General features: G+C 39.4%; 1 protein-coding gene and 1 pseudogene across 2 annotated transcripts in view; both read right to left on the minus strand.

The window, feature by feature from the left end:
• Window positions 1-21285, minus strand: part of LOC149167936 (protein ALWAYS EARLY 3-like) — a 39633-nt gene that overhangs the window by 10089 nt on the left and 8259 nt on the right. For both annotated transcript variants that reach the window (XM_089431616.1, XM_089431617.1), the window contains exon 5: window positions 3663-3761. In XM_089431616.1, coding sequence (XP_089287742.1) covers window positions 3663-3761 — 99 coding nt within the window. The remainder of the gene's footprint in view (window positions 1-3662; window positions 3762-21285) is intronic.
• LOC149167937 (4-hydroxy-3-methylbut-2-en-1-yl diphosphate synthase (ferredoxin), chloroplastic pseudogene) lies at window positions 18909-20180 on the minus strand (annotated as a pseudogene).

Below are 21285 nucleotides of genomic sequence, written 5' to 3' on the forward strand. Positions count from 1 at the left end.
GAACCAGAGCATGAGATCTCAACAATCGCATGGTCTTTGTTTGGATCTGGGGCAAACACTCGCTCTCCGAAACGCAGTCTTATCTTCAGATCTGACAAAGATCTGACAGATCCAGTCACCCAGAAGGCAGAAAAGCCCACGCTCTGGCCAGATCCAGAGATCTGTATACATCTTGGCTCGGTCCTTTTCCGAACCGCAGTCTCAAATCGCAAAGAAGGATCTGCATGGAAAATCTGGACAGTGCTGCCTGGAGCCTGGAAATCCCGAATTATTTTGCTGCCCCTACCAGATGAAGTTCAAACAATCTCAGAGAATCGGGGTTCGCATTGCCGTCAGCGAAGAACTCGCAACCCACTTCACGGATCTGCTACCTCCGCCCCTGGGAGATCGATGCAAGGAGACGGGACGTTCACTTCAAGCATAAGAAGGTATAAAATCCCCAGATCCACCGCTGATCAATCAGATCGGGCTCTCATCAAACAGATCGGCCAAGATCTTGCAGGTCCGATCCCCCTGATGGGAATTAGCCACGGCAGATCTGCTCTAGGAAGCTCAAGAAGCCTGGCATGGGGTCAAGGCCCTTATTTGACTCCTTTCAGATCCAAATTTCTCAGCCTACAAGCAGAACCATCATGCAATGGGTTAGTCCTTCAGATCTGGTGCAGGAACTCAAACTGAATCTAGAACGCAGGATGGGGATTCCATCAAGCCTTCAGCGACTTCTCTTTCAAGGTAAACAACTTGAAGACCCTCTCCCTCTCTCTGCTTACAGCATTTCCAAGAACAGCGCTGTGGTGGTAACCCTTCGTTTGAGAGGAGGTGCAGCGGGACAGTCATCTTCTACTTGGCCCTTCTCATACAAAGACGCAGTTCACTCTAAGAACCCCAAACCCCCGGAAGGCCTTAATTCTAAGGCCTTCTTGGTTGACAAATTGAAGAAGTTCCCTCTGCTGAACTCATCCATGAAGATCTGGCAACCCAACTTCAAGAATTTGCAAAAAGAGCCATTATTTGCAGATTTAATGGATTGTAGCCGCGATCTCAGGATCTCTATGTATGGATCCATGCAAACTGGACACATCATTGTAAGATCTTTTTTTGTTCGAAAGGTTACTTCATTGTTCTATTTGATAACAGTAAGCATTATGAAAAGGCCTTAGCAGAGGGCCCTTGGTTCATGGGAACTGCAGGGCTCTTCTTGACTCCTTGGTTCCCAGATTTTGATCCAGCTACTGCAGTCATTACCAAGCCACCTGTATGGATCCGGCTTCCAAACTTACCTGCCCACCTATGGAGTACTCGTGTCTTCAGAGCTATAGGCGACACCTTGGGCAGCTTCATTAGTGGAGATTTATGGCGGGAATCCAAAGGTCTCTACTCATATGCAAGAGTATGTGTGGAGTTAGACCTGAGCAAAGGACTTCCAGAACAAATCAATCTCAAGATAAACGACTTTGTCTGGACCCAGACACTGGATTACGAGAATACTGCCTTTCGGTGCCGCCATTGCCACCAATCTGGGCATTTGCAGAATACATGCCCATCTCGCCCGGTAAAAAAGAACAAGGCCAACGTCTCCAAGCCCAAGTCCAAACGATGGGCTCCTTGCTCTCCTCCTCCAGTCGTGGATTCTGATTCCTCCAGCTCTGAAGATGAAGATAGCGATGAAGAATTGAATCAGGCCCCTAATTTCGTGGGCCCTTCCACCGATGGTCTGGCGCCTTCCTCTGACTCAGCCATTGCTCAGAAACGTGTCCATTTGTCCTCCTCCTCTGATTCAGAAAAGGAGGGCTCTCCTGTGGAGGACCCCAATCTTCAAGTTGCTATCGCTCATCCACCCCAAAATGGTTGGGTTGAAGTCAAAAAAAGGAAAGGGAAAAAGCTTCGTGTTGAGGCCTCTACCCTTTCAGGGTAGGAATCAATGCTTCTTTAGGCTCCCAGTGACTTGTTGTAGCTCCTTGTTTGCTTAACTCCTTCTCCGGAACCGAGGTTGATAGTCCTATCATTTCCGGTTGCCGGTTTCCTGTCTCTCTGGAATGTATCCTCTTGTACAATATTTTTTGCTTAATAGAATTAGTCTAAATTCAGAAAAAAAAAAATCTACAAAAAAAAAAGAAGTTGTGCTTTAGTGTTTATTAATAACTTGAAAACATTTAAGTCATTTTAGGGTTTATAATCTAGGATTTATGCACTTAGAGTTTATGTCATTCCTGTACTGTAAAAGGACATGTTCCCCCTCCACTTTATTTGTCTCTTCCTTGTTCTCTTGTGTTTTTAGTTTTTCTGTATGTTTGGTTTTCTGTAATATGGAAACTATAAATCACTGAAAAAAGTTGAAAAACATTAGATTACCTGTCCAATGGACAAATTCCAACGAATTACCTATTAGATCTGCCAAAGTATCGGGGAATTGACCAAATCTGACTATTGTTCAGTCCAACTGAGTGAAAAAAGGTAAATTTCTACAATTGGGTGTTTGTACAGTCTATACTGCACATCAATTTCCCTGTTTGATGTATGTACGGCCTTATTTCTCCTGCACCACTGTTGTACAGTCATATGTACAAGTCATACAGCTGTTGGTAGCAAGTCCGTACGGATTCCATATGCTTTGTCCAGATTAAGGCTACTTTAAAAATTCAATTTCCACTTAAAAAAAAAAATATATATATATATATATATATTATTTTTCCTTCTTACTTTTGATTTCTGAATATCCTCCTTTGTTTTTTATATTCAGAGAAAGAAAAACCTAGCTTTAAATCAAGGAAAAGGAACCTAGACCATCTTTTTAGACCAAAATATAAATCTGGCATTTCTCTCTTTTTCAGAAAAATAAACCTCACCTAAAAACCTAAAACAACACATTTTTAAGACCATATTACAAATACTGAACACACAAAGAAACCACGAACTTAGAAGAGAAGTATTTCTTGAATAATAAAATGGAGAGGGCACGTCATTTATAGTAAAGGAATAACATAAAACCGAAGTGCATGAACTCTAAAATGACTTTAACGTACTTTCCAAAGGATGAATTAGACTAAGTCAACAAGTGACTTTATTAATATGCCTGAGACGCTGAGACTGTAGTCTAATTGACCATTATGAACAAAATAACTCTAGCTGTACTAGAGACATCAGTACTTCACTTTATACTTTAATATGTGAGCAATGTAATATTAAATATTTATGTTAAAGGTTAAGTACTTTGACCACCTTCCCAACCAGGGGTGCTATAAATAAGTTAAATGTGATGAATTTTCCAGTGTGTGACAGCTGTACCAATGCAACTTCATATAATTTTATCTCTCCACCATTTTCATTCATGAATCTATGTACCCTATTTTCCAATAGTCAAGTGAAGTTCTCTGTTATCCAAAGAACTGAATTCAAATCTGCCACATTCAATGTGAAATTTCTGAGTACTAGAAAGATGCAAAATCTCTGAAGTGTGGAAACTTAAACCATGACACCTTACCCTTACACACCTCACCTCCTGAGCTTAAAGAATTGAAAAATAATTAACACAAATTCAAAAACAGTGTAGTTTGTTCCAAAAAACAGCATAATGGGCCCTATCCGTATAAGATAAATCTAAGAGAAAGTATCGATTGGATACATATGATAAGGAGAGATTTTTAAATATATAAAACTCTTACCTTCTTCCAGTCTTTTCCATACTTCCGATAAGCTTCATAGAAATTCTGTAAGTCCTCCTCGCTCCACTGTGGACCCAGCATATCAGACAACTTGCGCTTCTGCAAGAAATTCAATTCAACAAATGACAAAAGCTTAGTCATTTATGCCATTTAATCTTTAGAACTGATTACTATGAAGATATCTTTTCAAAACAATGCATCTGAATCCCCATGCCTTGTAAATGTCCTTCGATAAACAATAAAATTTATGCATATTTAGCATATGGAGTTTTAATAATAGTATTCAAAATTACTGAGGGATCGAATTCAACTCTGTTACACCTGCAAAATAAAGGATAGTAACAAAGAAAATCCTGCAAATCAAACAAACTTTTCTACAAATGTTCTAAACACTGTTATGATTAACAAACAGCAAAAAGGACTAAATAGTGGGAGACACGGGATGGGGACTAAACTAAAAGAAAGACTTCAACAATGAATTAAAAGTAATCAATAAGTACCTTTGATGGAACAGGCCATTACTTTCTTGCTGCTGTTATTGCTTCCTATAGAGAAGAAAGATACTATGTTAAAACAGATGTTGAGAAGTTGCAATATCATTCCCCATTGATCTTCTTCTTCTTGTCTATTAAAGGTCTCTTTCCGCTCTGTGACATATTTGGGAATGCTCAGCCTGTTGTGATTTCAAATTATGCCCCACTGAAGACAATGTGGGATTCTAGGCAGGTTGTTTCTGGTTTTCTTGCCTGGCAATTTGAGGGACCCCAAGATGCCTGTGATTTAGCATCATGGTTGACTCAGTCATTCCCATCCCCATGGTCTAATTGGCATTTCGCCCATGTTTGTTGGGATGATATTGGCAGGCAAAGGCCTCTTCCTTTGGAAGAGATTTCTAGAATTATGATCACCAACAATGGCACATCTGATGTGCACTTAACCAGGCCCAAAAACTCACTGGTTCAGACTAAATTCTTTGAGAGAGAATTTGTCACCTGATCTCCCAAGATTGTCCTTTTAAAATGTCGTTACAATGGTCAGGTCCATTCTGGAGGGAAAAGTCATTTATGATATGGTAAGGCACACATTTGGCATTGTCTCTTGCTTGAACAAGAGGTGGGGGTGAGCAATCCTATAGTGAATTGGTTGAGGTGCCAATTAATATAGAAATCACAGCACTATCTTAAAGATGAAGTTTTGGGCTGGCTATCAAAAGCAGGTGTCATAAAGTTCATGTGACAAACATTGCTTGTGTTTTATGTGGCATGGACAAAACAGTTGAACACATCTTTTGGAGAAGTTGATAAGCCAAAAAATTTGGGCACGATTTCAGGCTGCATATCTCTTCCAAGATCTGATTTAGATTATTAGCAGTGATCATATATTAGCTTTAGATCAGTATTTTAATTATTTCCTGCATCTTTATTTCCATAGGAGCTGTTTTTGTGCTCTTGCTTTCATTCATGTTTTTGAACCATTGGCTTGAAACAGAGCCAGGTTTATAAACCAGAGTCCGAACTGGAACTGGCTCAAACTGGATTGAACCAGATTCAATGAACAAAAATTGAAAGAATTACATAAATTAAATAATTTTTAATTAAAAACTATTGATTTTATGATTTTCAAACCATGGTTCGAAACCATTAGAGACAAAATATGCAAAATTTGCTCATCTACATACCATGTAAGTGTGTGCATATATCAAAATGGCATCCAATGCAAAATACCTAAGTCACCTGACATGGGGGCACAGGACACAAGGACACGAAAATACAAGTGTCCAACCCGTGACACAGCGACCCCCTAGAACATAACATCATGCTAGAACAAATAACTAGTAATATATATCATCAAAATCATTGCCAATATTGGTATCCTCATCATCAATATCACCCTCTAAGCATTAAAATAAGATAGAAAAAACGTAAGTCACCTGACACGGGGGCTTGGGACACAAAGGACACGAAAATACAAGTGTCCAACCCGTGACACAGCGACCCCCTAGAACATAACATCATGCTAGAACAAATAACTAGTAATATATATCATCAAAATCATTGCCAATATTGGTATCCTCATCATCAATATCACCCTCTAAGCATTAAAATAAGATAGAAAAAACGTAAGTCACCTGACACGGGGGCTTGGGACACAAAGGACACGAAAATACAAGTGTCCAACCCGTGACACAGCGACCCCCTAGAACATAACATCATGCTAGAACAAATAACTAGTAATATATATCATCAAAATCATTGCCAATATTGGTATCCTCATCATCAATATCACCCTCTAAGCATTAAAATAAGATAGAAAAAACCTAAGTCACCTGACACGGGGGCACGGGACACGAAAATACAAGTGTCCAACCCGTGACACGGCGACCCCCTAGAACATAACATCATGCTAGAACAAATAACTAGTAATATATATCATCAAAATCATTGCCAATATTGGTATCCTCATCATCAATATCACCCTCTAAGCATTAAAATAAGATAGAAAAAACTAACATGTCAAATCGAAATTCTATTTGAGTGATGGGTGCATTTTTACTAGGGTCATGATAGAGGAGTTCAACAACCATTGCCACCAACATTGAGGTACATAGAAGAGGTCCTTTTAATTAAATGCTAGTTCCATACCCTCATACATGACAAACTCCATTGGAAACGTTGTAACCCCCCCCCCCCCCCCGGCATTCCTAAAATCCTGAAAACTGTCAAGTCTGTTGGATTTTGAGTGGGATCTAAAATTCTACTTTCTCCATATAAAATAAAACGAGGCCAAAACCACTCTCAAACATCCTAAGACATTTCATGCTAATGTTAAAAATTTAAATAAAAGGATGAAATGAAATATAAAGGAGAATGGAATCCCTTCTAACATTACTTAATTTCCCTTAGTTGCACTCCAAAACCTTTGAGAGCTCCAAAACTATGACTAAATTGCATGAGAATGAGGCAATAAATCGATTTTGGGATGTTTTTTTCACACGACATGTGTCCAAATTTTAGGACACCATTAGGGCTCATGTCTGACACAAATCAAACTCGTGTCGAACACGTGTCACCCACGTGTCGTGTCTGACACAAAGGATTCGCGACACTGGGGGGGCATGTCCGATGACTTAGCAAAATACATAATCAATGAGGCTCTAAATGGCCTCTAGAATCCAAAAACAATATTACAACTCAAGCCACTAGGCCACTAGCCCACTACAAATCATTGATCAACATGATCACTCATCAAACTCATCACCACTACTAGACATGGGGTCATCACCACGATTTGCATAAAAATCATATGGCTCAGAGTCTGAAAACTCCTCAAGCTCATCTACAACCTTAGTAGCAGTAGTAGCAACCACCTAAAAAAACGCCCTGCATGCCCCCCTCCTTGCCACATGCGGATTTTGTTTAACCGGTCTAGTTTGGAGTAAAACTGGCCAATTTGGACTAGTTGGTACCGATTATGTACTAAACCAGCCAATTTGGTACTTAACCGATACAAACAGATCTCTAACCCAAATTTATGTGTCATTTTATTACCTTGACCTCGCTAACCAACCAATTTGACTATTTAGTGATTCAAGCTAACCGGTTTGATTGGTTACTAGTTCAGATCGACCGATTTTAAAATGATGTTTTGAACTCAATAATACCATTGACCTACTTTTCCAGTGATTCATTAGACATTAATAAAATTATCCGGTCTTATATTATCCACTACCTCGCTTTCATGGAAAGGTGCCTTTTATAAGGGACTCTTGGATAGTTACGAACAACCACAAATCTTGCACACAACCCAATTAACTGCAATTGAATTTCTCTGGAAACACCGATGTAAGTAAATTCTCTAGAGAACCCCTCCCCTTTCAACCTAGGGGGTTAAGGAGATTTAAGCAAAAGTTACCCTTCCTTGTGAGAGTCAAACACAATGTTTTCTATCAATATGTTGAGTCCCCTCCTCTTGGTGCACAATCTTATATGAATATCTTTCTAGACAAAATTTTCGCCATACCCCTAATGTTCATGTAATTAATTATCCTTGTTCCATGATGTTGAGTTTCACAAGTGCAATCAAGAGAAACAAACAAAACCAAGAAGAAAACCCAAATTTCACAATAAACCAAGCACAAGTGCATATGTTTGTGTATGAGAGAGAGACCAGAAGTGCTAAGAAGAGAAAATTTAGACAAGCACAAAAAAGTCCCATATTTATGGTGTTCATAATGTAATCACTTCATCAATGGCTATATATATACACAATTCAAGAGTTTGGGCAATTTCCCCAAGCATGACTATGGGTACAAGTTTGGTCGTAGCAATAATTCAAAAGGCAACAATATGAGTAGGTTATGGCCAAAATGGAAGATTCCACCCTCATTTCATCATTTCCCCTGAAACTAAACAGGAGGTGACAAAGAAGGCATTACGTCAACAACACATCTCCTCTTAATGTTGGACAAGGACCACACGAATAAAAGTTATTACATATCATCTCTCTTGAAGGACATATTATTTAGTCATGTATCCAACATGATCTTTTGCAACAAAGATCATGCTCCAGAGTGATAAAGATGGACAAAACTTCCACTCAATATGCATATCAACAATGAAGAGAAGAGCTCAAAGTTGAAGAGCCTTACGATGACACTGTGATGAATTGGTAATAAACTTGATAACATTTACAATTGTGGCTATCTCCCACAAGGGAATAGGCATTGACCTCACCGAAGAAGCTAGAAAGGCAAATTCTATATAGAAGAAAAGAGTTTTTTCTAAGTAGAGCTAAATAAGATAATTTTATGGATGTCTAACAAAAGACCCTAGAAGTGGGTCAAAAATACAAAAAAATTACATTAAATTAATATAAAGAGGGGGTGTCAAGGTCAATTGGGTTTATCTCAAGTGGTTGGGAGGAAGGAATGGAATCCGCCCCACCCAAGTTCAATTCCCACAAGTGACATGAGGGATGTTGACAGTGTTGACAATATATGTATTTTCCCCATATGGAACATACAACATTGTACATGTGAAAAAAAAGGGAGGGGTTTTCAAGGAATCTCTAAAACAATGCTAGAAGCATCAACATAATTGGATCTAATATCTAAGAGTTAACTAGCAACTTGGCATTAAATGTTTAGCTTTAGAAAGCTAAAAAAGCTAAAAGAGAGTGAAAAATAAGGTGTTGGTAGAATAGAAATGCTATAAACTAACATGATCAAAAATCCTAGTACTAAGCAAAAAGCAAAAGAGTGTGGTTGTTAAGCTCTACTAGAGTTGGAAACCAAAGATAGGTGAAAAGACCAAGAGGAGGACACGTTGTCAAAGTCATCAAGTACTATGAAAGGTTCCTCATCAACCATATCTATTGGATCAATTACAATAGAAGTTCCTAGGAAAACACTCATAAGAATAAAAGGCGGATCAAAATCAAAACATGAAGGAGAAAGATCCACTAGCACATGTTTTGAATCATTAATAGGTGATTCATCTCTAAGTAGTGTAAAAGATCATGGCAAACCACGAGTAGTAACTTCATCAAAGATAACATCTTGACATTCAATCACCTTGTTAGTGCAAGGGTCATAGAGACAATACCTGAGAAAACTTCATTATAAGCAACCAAAGTATATCAATAATTTTTTTGTTATGAGAAGTTTATCTTTGCACTAAAAGTATAGGCCCATAAACTTGATCCAAAAATTCAAAAATATGAAACTAACAAATTGTGTCCATACCATTTCTCATATGGGGTCATACCTTGAACAACACGAGTAGGTGTCCAACTGATGATGTGGGTTGCACAAACAATTACTTCCCCTTAGAGTTTATGTGTCATTTGCTTGGAGTGAAGTACACCTCAAGCCATCTCCATTATAGCTCTATTCTTTCATTCAACTAGTCCATTCTTTTGTAGAGCATAGAGAATGATACATTGCCAAGAGATGCCATGAGATATGAGAAATAATTTGAAATCATTCTCCTCCACCATCAGTCTCGATACACTTAGTAAGTTGCTTTGATGTTTCACTAAATATTTAAACTCTTTGAACTTCCCAAACACTTTATCTGTAATGTCCCCTAATAATAATAAAAATAATAAATAATATAATATGTAACAACCACGATTTAAAATAAACATTAATTCTATCAATTCATATGATTAATAATCAACACCCAATTATTCAACTATTGAACATAAAATTTTGATAAATATGAGCAAGAGACAACTTACATGTAGCAATGATGTTCCTTACTTGTGCTTCTGAAGTTGAATGCTCTTTGAATTCAGCGAACAGCTACAAAGTTTTGGAAACGACTCTTTACCCAACCGTAGGCTCAGCTGCACATAATCTTTCTACAGCTGGCCACCCCTGAGCCCTCAATCAACGTACTACTGCTAGGGAATCTTTTGTCTCACAACACTTTTCTCCCAAGAGAATGGATGAAAGGATGATCCCTCTCATCTTCCTCATCGTCTATTAAATAGACCAAACAATGGAAAGGGATCTGCATGCACACATTCCATGTGTCACCATGTAACTTTTATTTTTTATTTTAAGTTTTACTTAATTTAATATTTCTCTTAATTTAGAACCCCAGTATTGTTATACACTATTTTATTTATTTATTATTATTATATTCTCTTTATTTTTATTATTTATTTACCATTATTAGCTTTTCTTTATTGTTTATCATTTATTTGCTTATATTTTAATATTATATTATATTATTTTTATTTTTATTATTATTAGGGGACATTACACTATCCTTGGATTGAATGATGTATATCCAAAGGACATGAGAAAATTTATCAATAAATATGAGGAAATACTTGCAAGAAGATCTATTTTTATATCTTCTTCCATTCAAAAGTTCAGATGTGTTTCCACTTCCAAACCCAGAAATGAATAAATTTGTCTTCTCGAGAACACATACAAGATCCATCATTACAAAACAACAAGAAAAAGGCCCTTTGAAACTATTAACTACTAAATATAAATGCACTAACATCCTACTAGAATAGAATTTGTAACTAGCATTATTGTAGGTCCACAAATATCACTATGAATTAACTTAAGAGTATGAGAAGCTCACATTGCTTGTCCTTGGGAAATGACTATTTATGGTGTTTCCCATGCATACACCCTTCATAGACACCTCTAGGTGGTTCAATCAATAGGAGATCAACAGCCATATGCAAACAGGTCATTTGTAGTATGATCCAAAGTTGGTATCACCCAAAGGTTCACGCCATAGCATGTGTATGTCATTCGTGTTAGCTATAATAGCAACAAACCCTTGTCGATCTTAAAAAGGAATCCTCCCCGATGTGTACATATAATCTAATTCATCGCAATTTTCTAAGGCAACCACTTTAAAACCATCACTCTTGTCCTTTACAACCCATCAATCCAACCATAATTCTATCTTCTAATTGATGTATAATATGGTAAACAAAAATAAAATTCACTCTATATCTCGAAGCATTATGGACATCTCCAAACCTAGCAATGTCGATGGTGACATCACCACAACCTAAAACTGGAGAGGCTAAGTTGTCACCAATAACCACTTTCTCTCCATTTTGTTGTCAATAATTAGAGAGAGGGTATTGACGTTTGGTTGGTTCTTGAAGACATGCCATAGGATCAAGAAAGATTTTTTTTGGGAAGGTCTTAAAGCCGTGCAAAAATTTGTGGCGGGATGTATGGTATGTCAACAAAATAAAAGAGAGGTTATCAAGACCCCATGGCTCCTTCAACCATTAGCCATACCAAGTCAGTGTTGGGAAGAAGTTTCAATGGATTTTATTATAATTTTACCCAAATCTGAAGGAAAGAGTATCATTATGGTAGTGGTAGATCAAATGACAAAGTATGCCCACTTTTGCTCTCTTTCTCATCCTCTTAAAGTAAGTACTATGGCAGAAGCATTCATGAAAACAATCCAAAAGCTACATGGAACACCAAAGATTATTGTAAGTGATAGAGATCCAATTTTCACTGGGAATTTCAATACATCATGTTTCCCCTCAGAATATCCTATTCTTCTAGATGTTGTCTTTGAGGAGAGTCTTACCCAACCACCTGGGATAAACCCAATTGACCTTAAAAATTCAATGCAAAAATTCCCAGTGAAATTTAGAGCTCTATCACTTACAAAAATCTTTGGTATTCCATGTAGCTTTTGGACTGTTTCCATGAATGCTTCTGCCATAATACTTGCTTTAAGAAGATGAGAAAGAGAGCAAAAGTGGGCATACTTTTTCATTCGATCTACCACTACCATAAAACACTCTTTCCTTCAAATTTGGGTAAATTTGTAATAAAATCCATTGAAACTTCTTCCCAACACTAGCTTGGTATGACTAATGGCTAAAGGAGCCCTAGGGTCTTCATAGTCTCTCCTTTATTTTGTTGGCATACCACACATTCCACCAGAATTTAATATTGGTGTGGATGATTACACATTCACTTAAATCCACTTAGTATTTTATTATGTGTTTATCAAATGCAAAACAACATATATATCCTTCTAAGCATTTATTCACAATCTTTGTTTTCCCATCAGATTGAGGATGCTAAGATGAGTTGTGAGCCAATTGAGTCAAACAAGAAAATAATTTGGTCCTAAAATTTGCAGTGAAAATTGGATCTCTATCACTTACAATAATCTTTAGTATTACACGTCGCTTTTGGATTGTTTCCACGAATGCTTTTGCCACAGTACTTGCTTTAAGAAAGAGGATGAGAAAGAGAGAAAATTTGGGCATACTTTGTCATGTGATCTATCACTACCATAATGACACTCTTTCCTTCAAATATGGGTAAAATTGTAATAAAATCCATTGAAACTTCTTCCCAATGCTGGCTTGGTATGGCTAATGGTTGAAGGAGCCCTAGGGTCTTAATAGTCTCTCCTTTATTTGATGCATGTGATATCATATACACAGAATATTTGGTCCAATTCTAGGACCACAAATAGCCTCTCTAAGTTCAAACCATATTCCAACCATGGATCACGCATTACCAATTCAACATTGAAAAATATCTGGTAGGTTCCCACTGAAAATAAGAGAACGAGTGAGCTTCCCTAAGAAGAGGTACAAAACTGCAAAACCTTCCCTTAAATTGCCAAAAATTCTGAAAATTTTGCCAAGGAGGAGCACCAACGACAAAATGTTACAACAAAATATCACACCCATAACGTGTAGAGTCCCAAGAACCAAGGTGTTAAATTTTTGCAACTAAGGAAGGTTACCCATTGTCACCTCAATAGCTCTTCCTTTCTCAGGTTGGCTCTTCTGCATTACAAGGAGTGCATCCTTAAGTAGGATTACCAAGGCTATGGATGGGAGGCAATAAGTGATGTTTGAAGAGTTATCCTTAACAAAACAAGTGTTTGTAGGAGTGGTGGAAAAACGAATGATTTGAGAAAAAAAATATGATGGAATCCCAAGACTAGCACCTACCAAATCTTGGGCAAAATGGAGTCAAGTATGGACCAGTCACCAAATAGGGAAAATGCATGAATATGAAAAGCAAACAAGGGCTATTATACATGCCACAAATTAGCTTTAACTTGTTGAAATTTAATGCAGAAAATTATCCTTGGAGAGCTACAAGTGCTACTCTATAACAAAGTTATGAAGGTGATGTTATATTATTTTAAGAAACAAACTAGTTTGTTAGATGCAATATTGACATGACAACAATAGATATAAGAGGGATTAAATCCTCGCATTACATTGTCCAAATGGTAGATGATCCATTACGAGGCCTTCATCACATGCTACAAGGGTTTCCCACAATAATAAACAACATATCAAAAGTGTTGATGTGTGTACCTTAGGCAGGTACATCTGCACAAGCCTAAGTTACTAGGTGTACAAAAGTTGCCCAAAGTCTTCTTATAACACTATAATATCCCTCTTAGGGAGACTCTTAAGCTGCAATCCTACGTTAGGGTTTCAAATAAACACAAGACACAATTGTATCCATAACAATGTTGCAGCACTCATTAGTATATCAAACAGTGATGATCTTTATTGAATGCACAATAGTATACTAGAGTATTCAAACCATAGTTGTTTCCTCAAGCATCCACTGTAAATTAGAGCCAAACTGACCAGTCATTGACAATCTTACTATACAGCACAAGATCAACAATTACCCAATAGGGGTAACAACACAAACTTAGCTATAAGTTTAAAAACCAAAAATGTCAACTATTATTCAACAATTGGGCACACAAATTGTTCTAACCTTAGCCACAAAGATTCTCTAATCTTCTAACCTCCTTCGTTGTCCTAGCTTCTAGCCAATCATGCCCATCTTAAACCCTATTGGTGATCCTTTGTTGTCTTGAACTCATCTTGCTATTAGAATCCAACACTTCGTTGCCTTCAATAATCATATCTCACCCTTCGATACATGTTGTAGCGGCTACAACCACCCTCCAAAATTTTGGCTCGCATGCAAATTTCGGAGCCTACCTTAGATCCTGCAATCGATCATCCTTGGTCACTTGTTGGTAAGTTGATGATTTCAAGCTCCCCTCCTTGATCTTAAAATTGTCCGTGTTCTCATCTTTATGCAGCATGTGTCACCTTTGGGCATAGGGGTTGTTGTTTGGCATACAAAGGGAATGTTGTTTTGCTTCAAGGGAATTGTGTGTGTATGAGTGGTTGTCATCACATAGACATGTTTCACACTCACTTCACGCACTCTTGTCACGAAGGTTGTTGCATCAAGCAAAGTATATCTTATGCATTCTAGATGGTCTACGTTGTGTCACTAAGTATCTATGTACGATCACAGTCGAGTCCTATCACTGTTTACATCTGTATCATTGATCTCACACTTAGCCATTTCTCAAGCAACCTAGCCTCATCCAGCTTCCCGGAACTTTGCACTTTGCTTCTGCAACCATCAAGCTTCCTCCCTTGCCTGTTGAAACCCCGCAGTGCGCAGAGACCCCAACATCCCTTGGCATCCAAAACTGTGCAGTGGTTTCCTCCAGTGTCCTTCCCCAGCCGGAACCCGCTGCCAATAGAAATTGCGTAGTATTGCCTCTCAACTACCCAAGTTGCACTGCACTCAAAAATTGCACAGAGGTGCCCTCCCACGACCCCCATCCCACAGCAGTGTCTCGTGCCTCAAAATTGCACAGTGTTGTCCAAGTTGCCCTGATTGTCTTGCATTCAGAAATTGCCCAAATGGGCCTCCTATGGCCTCATCCCGACAATAGTCACTTCCGCTGAAACCGCGTTGATCCATCCCTTAGTGACTACAGGAAAAGGTGACATGTTGAGGTCACTCCCAAAGAGTTCAGGAGAAGGACCAAGAGACCAAGTAACGGAAAAGATCAAGACTGCATGCAAACTTCGTCGGATGCATGATCATCTTAAGGGTAAGTATGGTAAGTAAAGAACACCTTTCGAAGTACACCTCTTAGTTGAGTTTGTAGGACTGCTTGTCATTGTCATATCATCCTATCCTCAGTAACATGCATGTGCACAAACACAAAAAGTCATTTCATGTGTTTCCTCTACATGTCTTGCTTCCTTTTCGCTTGTTTGACCAATTGTCATCTTCGGCATGTTGATTGCTATGTCATGCTTGCGACCTTGTTCTGGTGATGTTGAAGTTTTGTGTTTGAGTTGTGTTCGCTATGTAAACATCTATCGCACTCACACACGATGTTGTAAGCATTGTCGCGCAAGTGTCGTCACAGTCGTCCGAAGGTCTATCCAAAGTGTCACACTTGTCACTTTCACCATTAGACAGTCCCGCAATCAGTCACACTGAGCATATGTTGTCTTGTTGGTTCAAGATGTCTTGTCATCAAGTCATGTTGAGTGTGTGTTCGCAAGGTCATGTATACACGAGTTCACTCGCTCACACACTTAACCATTTTGCCAAAGATCTGTCGACCGGACCACCCTCCATCAATCGAACCTCCGCTAAGCTGCACTGCGTAGTCTCAGCCCTTAGTGACCAAGTATTGTTGCCTAGAATTGCGCAGAGCTTGAGGTTGCCTCCCAGGCAGTCTGCACTGCGCTATCCTAGAATCGACCTTCTTGACTGTCACCCAAAACAGTGCAAAAGTTGCCCAAGAAGCCATCTCAATCTGCATTGCCCGCAAGCCAATCCATCAAGCCTCCCGCTAGTCAACCGAAGAGTTTGACCGAGTAGTGACCCCGAGCTTCACTCCTCCCAAAAATTGCGTAGAAGTTGTTAGCATGCCTGCCTACATTGATTGAAGAAATTGCACAGACAAGAGGGACAGGCACCCGCTGCTTCTCACTGCACTATCTCTGAAAATTGCACAGTTCTATCAGTAAGCCCCCTGTTAGTCGGCCTGTTGCTCCTCTTGAAAATTACGTAGTTTTCTTGGACTATCCACCAACTGCCCGACACCCCGCTCAACCTAGAAACTGCGCAGACATGTTCAACATGACTGCCTCCCAGTTCTACGTAGTTTTGGCCAGCAAGCTCTCGCAGCCCGCTCCCAACCTCCCTTGAAAATCTGCGCAGTTTTCACTGCCAGTGTCCTCTGCTGCCCGCATTGCCTTCCCAGGAAAAATTGCACAATTTTGCCTCCCATCTAAGCCAGATCCCGCAGAATGTCACTGTTGTTTTGCACTACTCATACTAGCGTCCTACTACTCATACTAGCGTCCTAGTGACCTCTGCGCATTTTTTCTTGACAGTGCCCCAGAGCCTCGCATCTCGACCTGACATGTGCTCTGCGTTGTTTCAGAGCCTTGTCCTCTCTCTCGGTCACCTACACCCGGAAACAAAAGACAATGCATCATGGTAGACTAGGGGATTTCTGGATTTGATGTCGTCTCGTCATGAGTGATTGCAGAAACAGGTACATGGATGAGACATGGCACGACGACAAACGGGATGAACAAGGAGTGCATGCTAGAAGACTTGCTCGCGGTTGGACGAACACACGAAGCATACCAAGTAGCAAGCGAAGGAGACACATGTGCATGCATGAACTATCAAGCGAACACCAAGACCATTAAAGACTTCGCACACTCTGCCATACGAAGGTGAAGCTATGGTACACCACAGGCACACTCATCACTCAGCAGCACAACAGCTCGACACGAATAGCACAGCCAGCATGTGCATACCAGCAATGTCATGTCAAGTTGTGTCATGAGTCACCTCAGCCACATCACTACTTTGGGTCATAACTGTGTAATCAATGTAATGTAACGTGGAAGTCCAAGAGATCCACAGATGAAGTCAAAGAGTCATGTAAGTCGAAGAGTCATGTAAGTCAAACAATCATGAGGGAAGTCGAACAATCACAAGGGTCAGTTTCACCCTTGGCTATACATACCCCTCATTTGTACATGCAAAGGATTTTTCACCTTGGCTCCTCCCACATAGCCTTGAGAGTCTATAATCTTTTCTTTGAGGAGCGAGCAGTGGCTCCAACACCCCGCTATCGAGGTTAGTGATGTAATGGTGTACGGATGTGTCTTGGAACTTTCGCTTAATTCAGAAGCCTGTTAACAGGCCAGCACGTTTTCACACATGTATTGTATTCATTTGTAAGACTAATCTTTGGACACTTGTAATGCATGTTGCTTTAACCTGCATTAAGACAATTGAACTATTTTAGTTGTTTTAGTGCATGTGTTGTTGGAAATGTGTTGTATCAGTTGTTAACGTGTCTCGCCCATGTGGACTATTCCACCGGACACTCGACAGGTTCATTTTATAAACTTATTATAACGATCGTCGCACTCATGTGGACTATTCTGCTCGGTGTTGTACGTGTTATCTATTCACTTTATATTCGTCACTGCCGCATCCGTGTGGACTATTTTGCCAAAAGCTGCACATGTCTTGTCGTGTTGTGTGTCTCTCAAAGAGTTGGGACAGTTCCCTTTCGACTTGAGACTCACTCTCACCCTCTCCCTCTCCCTCTGTAGTGAAAGAACTTTGACACAAGAGACACTAAGCACTCACCAGGCACACGAACCTCGTTGTTTGAAGACTAAGTATACCACTCTCACTTGCTAACAAGCAAGAGCTAAGGCATATCTTTAAGATAATGGCAACCGAGCTATCATACCAGATGGGACTCCTACCGCAAACGGTGTGAGATCTAGTTGGGACTTCATACTAGGGAGATCCCCTAAATGTTGGCAGGTCCAGCACCATCAACACTACCTTAGGAAGATATTTACAAACCTTGTGCTAACTCAGTGAGGCAGATTCAACCCTTCGATGCCTCGAGAAGTTAGACTCTCCTTCACTGCTTCAGAGAATAGTCTTTTGCCCTTGACTACAGATCCCAACCCTTTGTGGACTCAAAGAGATAGTTTCCAACCCTACATTACCACATAAAGATAGTTTCTAGCCTTATGTTGCCACAGAAAGATAGTTTCCAACCCTACACTACCATAGAAAGATAGTTTCCAACCAAAATTCGATCCTGTAGCAAGGAAAGATGGGAGGATTTGCCAGGGTGGAATCTTTCACCACCAAAACCAATCAGAGAAAAGGGGTCTTAAAGCCCTCCAAGAGCCTCAACCCCAAATCAAGAAGAATAACAATCCATGATGATCATAATGACTCTCCTTCCTTCCTTTTATAGATTCTCTTTGGGGATTTTCCCTCCTAAATTCAAATTTGAGTGGCTTGCAAGTTTCCCTCCATTTGCCCCAAATTTAATTTTTATTATCTAATGTTACCTAAGTAACATTAAATAATAATTCCCCCTTTTTAAATGACTATAGCCTATGGGGTTAAATAGGCTACTACATATTTCTATGGGTAATTAATTTGAAGAGGACATTACAATCCTCCCTTCCCAACATTACTTGTCCTCAAGCAATTGCAGAGTCGAACACAACAATATTTGTTCCCCTTCCCACATGGCATCCTCCTCAGGCAAATGCTTCCACCTGATAGTTAGCCCTTTGAGAGAATCTTTAATTTCCATGTCCTTTGTATCTTTCTTAAGCTCAAGCCCTTCTTTTGAAACATTATGAAAAATTTTGTCCTCATAATCCCTTAAGTATTGCATTAAGTACTTATTGACTAGGTCTATGAAGAAGATAACCTCATAGTTTTTCTTCTTTAATTTATCAAGGAATGGGGACTTCTTCAATTGCTCCTTGCTAGATCTTGTGATGTAACATGTCTTTTTGGCCCAGTTTTACTCTTGATATGTATTCGTCCAATGATTGCCAAACTTTGTGCTTTCAAATCTCAGAAGTTTTGCCAAACTCATTACAAAACTTGACAGACTTTCTTTTCCTTTCCATATCTGATTTTCCCCTTGCATTTGATTCATCAAGGTCCCCTTTTGCAATTCGACAAATCATATCTAAAGCCTTACAAATTGGCTTCTTCTCTATTGTCTTCAACTGGTCAAGGGACATTGGCATTAGAACAAAACCATTGCAATGCAAAACTCCTTTGTAATCTACCTCATCACACACCTTTTGTATTACAAGTTGGTCAACCCTGCATTGGAAAGAAAGTAATGATGATGCTTCTCCTCAAAAGGATCCACTCCTTTTCCTAGCTTTGGAGCTTGGATCCCAAGATTTGCAAGTCCTCTACAAGGATTAATCTCCTCTTCTAGAGGTTCTAAGGTGAACTCGAATAGTATCACCAAAACCATCTTGCAAAAGTGTTCCAACGCCAATTACAAACTTCATGTGTCCATCTTCACCTTCACCAAGTTCAATAACTCCTAAATGAAATGGGCAATCCAATCCGTAGACATACATCTCTACAACAAGTAAATGATATACTTGAACCATGACTATAGGATTGCTCATTTTCATTTAAAAAACAAAATTACGAAAATCCAACTTTCGACTAATGCATGCAAATTCAAATGTTGATTCCACCATACCCCTGGGAGAATCACCATAGTAACTCATAATACAATCAAAAAGACTTCCATGGTTTGTGCCAATTCACATTGCCCTTCCATACTTTTGATAATTTTCCTCTTTATATACTAGTTTTGGCCACATAAGCTCCTTTCGATAATCTTCCTCTGTGTATTCTAGTTTCTGAAATTGGGCACGCCTGTCAGCAAAATTTCCAGGATTAACACGAATCTTATCAAAACATTCTGCAACACGCAATGCAACTGAAGGAGCAAAATGGATGTCTGCCACAAGAGGAATATCATAGCCCTTCTGTACAAGGGTATTTTTAATGTCATAGCAAGCATCTGCTTCTTTTTTTCCCTAAACAGTGATTCAAACAATATCTGCTCCTTTATCAACTATTCTCATGATCTGTTCTATGGTACCAAGAACATCCTTTGTATCAGTAGTAGTCATTGTTTGAACCCTAATAGGATGTTCGCTTCCAAGTGGGACATTGCCAACCATCACTGTACTTGTTTTTCTATGTATTGTCTTGTATATGGATTACTTCTGCCTAGGAATTGGATGCCCAAATGAAAATGTAATATCCCTGTTGTTGTAAAGAGAGTTGATGAGGATGTCCATCAGCTTTGAAACCTCTGCCTAGAACTTGAATTTCTAGCCACTGACCTGCAATGTCTTCCAAGAAATAAGCTCTAACGCCCTCTGCACAACATTTGCATCCATAGTGAGTACATCAAGAATGGCTTCACTAATGCCTTCCTGCACCTTCGAAGTGCTTGCATTCTCATCGAAATGGCTTGCTTCCTCCATGTTGGTTGTTAGATGGGGATTATGTTATGGGGTAAATGTGAGAATAATGAGCAGCAGCAAATCAGTTGGCATCGCCCATTTCCTCAAGTTGTTTGCTTGCACAGGCACTCAATCACGCACACTACAAACTAAAACCTCCATTCTCTTAGCTAAAATAGTCCAAGGAGTACTGGATAAAGCCCTCAACACTACCTTATTGCCATTTGAGGCCCTAAATTCCATCTCCATTACTTGGTAGTTCATTGAGAACTTTCCCAACGAATATAACCATTGTACCCCCAATACAACATTGGTGTCTGCAAGATCCACTATATAGAAGTCATCGATAAATGTGTAATTGCCTAGTGTCAAGTTCAAGCGTGGAACCCTCTATGTGCATGTCATGTTGTATCCATCAACCACTACAACGTTAAAGCCTTCAAACTCTTGTATGGAAATACCTCTTTTTGCCACCAAGGTTGCATTGATGAAGTTATGAGTTGCTCCACCATCGACCAAGGCCATGACTCGTTGTCCCTGTATGACACTCCCGATCCTAAAGGTGTAGCACCTAGGGACTCCAAAAAGAGAGGTGATAGCACCATCCTTAATCCCTCTACAAGGCCTCTCAACCCCCTTAGCTTCCTCATGGAACTGCTCCCCCTTTGAATTGCTAGCCCCACTGCTTGGTGCTGCAAGGCCTTACATCTTATTCATCATCGCTTTCTAACAACACCTCAATATAGTGGACCTTTCCCTTGGCCAAACATCTATGACCTAGTTCCCATGGTTCCTTATATTGAAGCAGGAGTTTCTTCCTTCTTAGCTTGCTCCATGTCTATCATCCAACTTGTCCTTCCCAACCCACTCTTTCTAAAATGGCCTCTTATCTTTGTTTTTCTCGGTGATAAGTGGTTTGCATGGAAATTTCACTTTA

This window comes from Pinus tabuliformis, chromosome 5_1 (genome assembly GCF_031772625.1).
Source record: "Pinus tabuliformis cultivar Carrire ecotype Pingquan chromosome 5_1, CPIR1, whole genome shotgun sequence".
NCBI classification, from domain to species: domain Eukaryota; kingdom Viridiplantae; phylum Streptophyta; class Pinopsida; order Pinales; family Pinaceae; genus Pinus; species Pinus tabuliformis.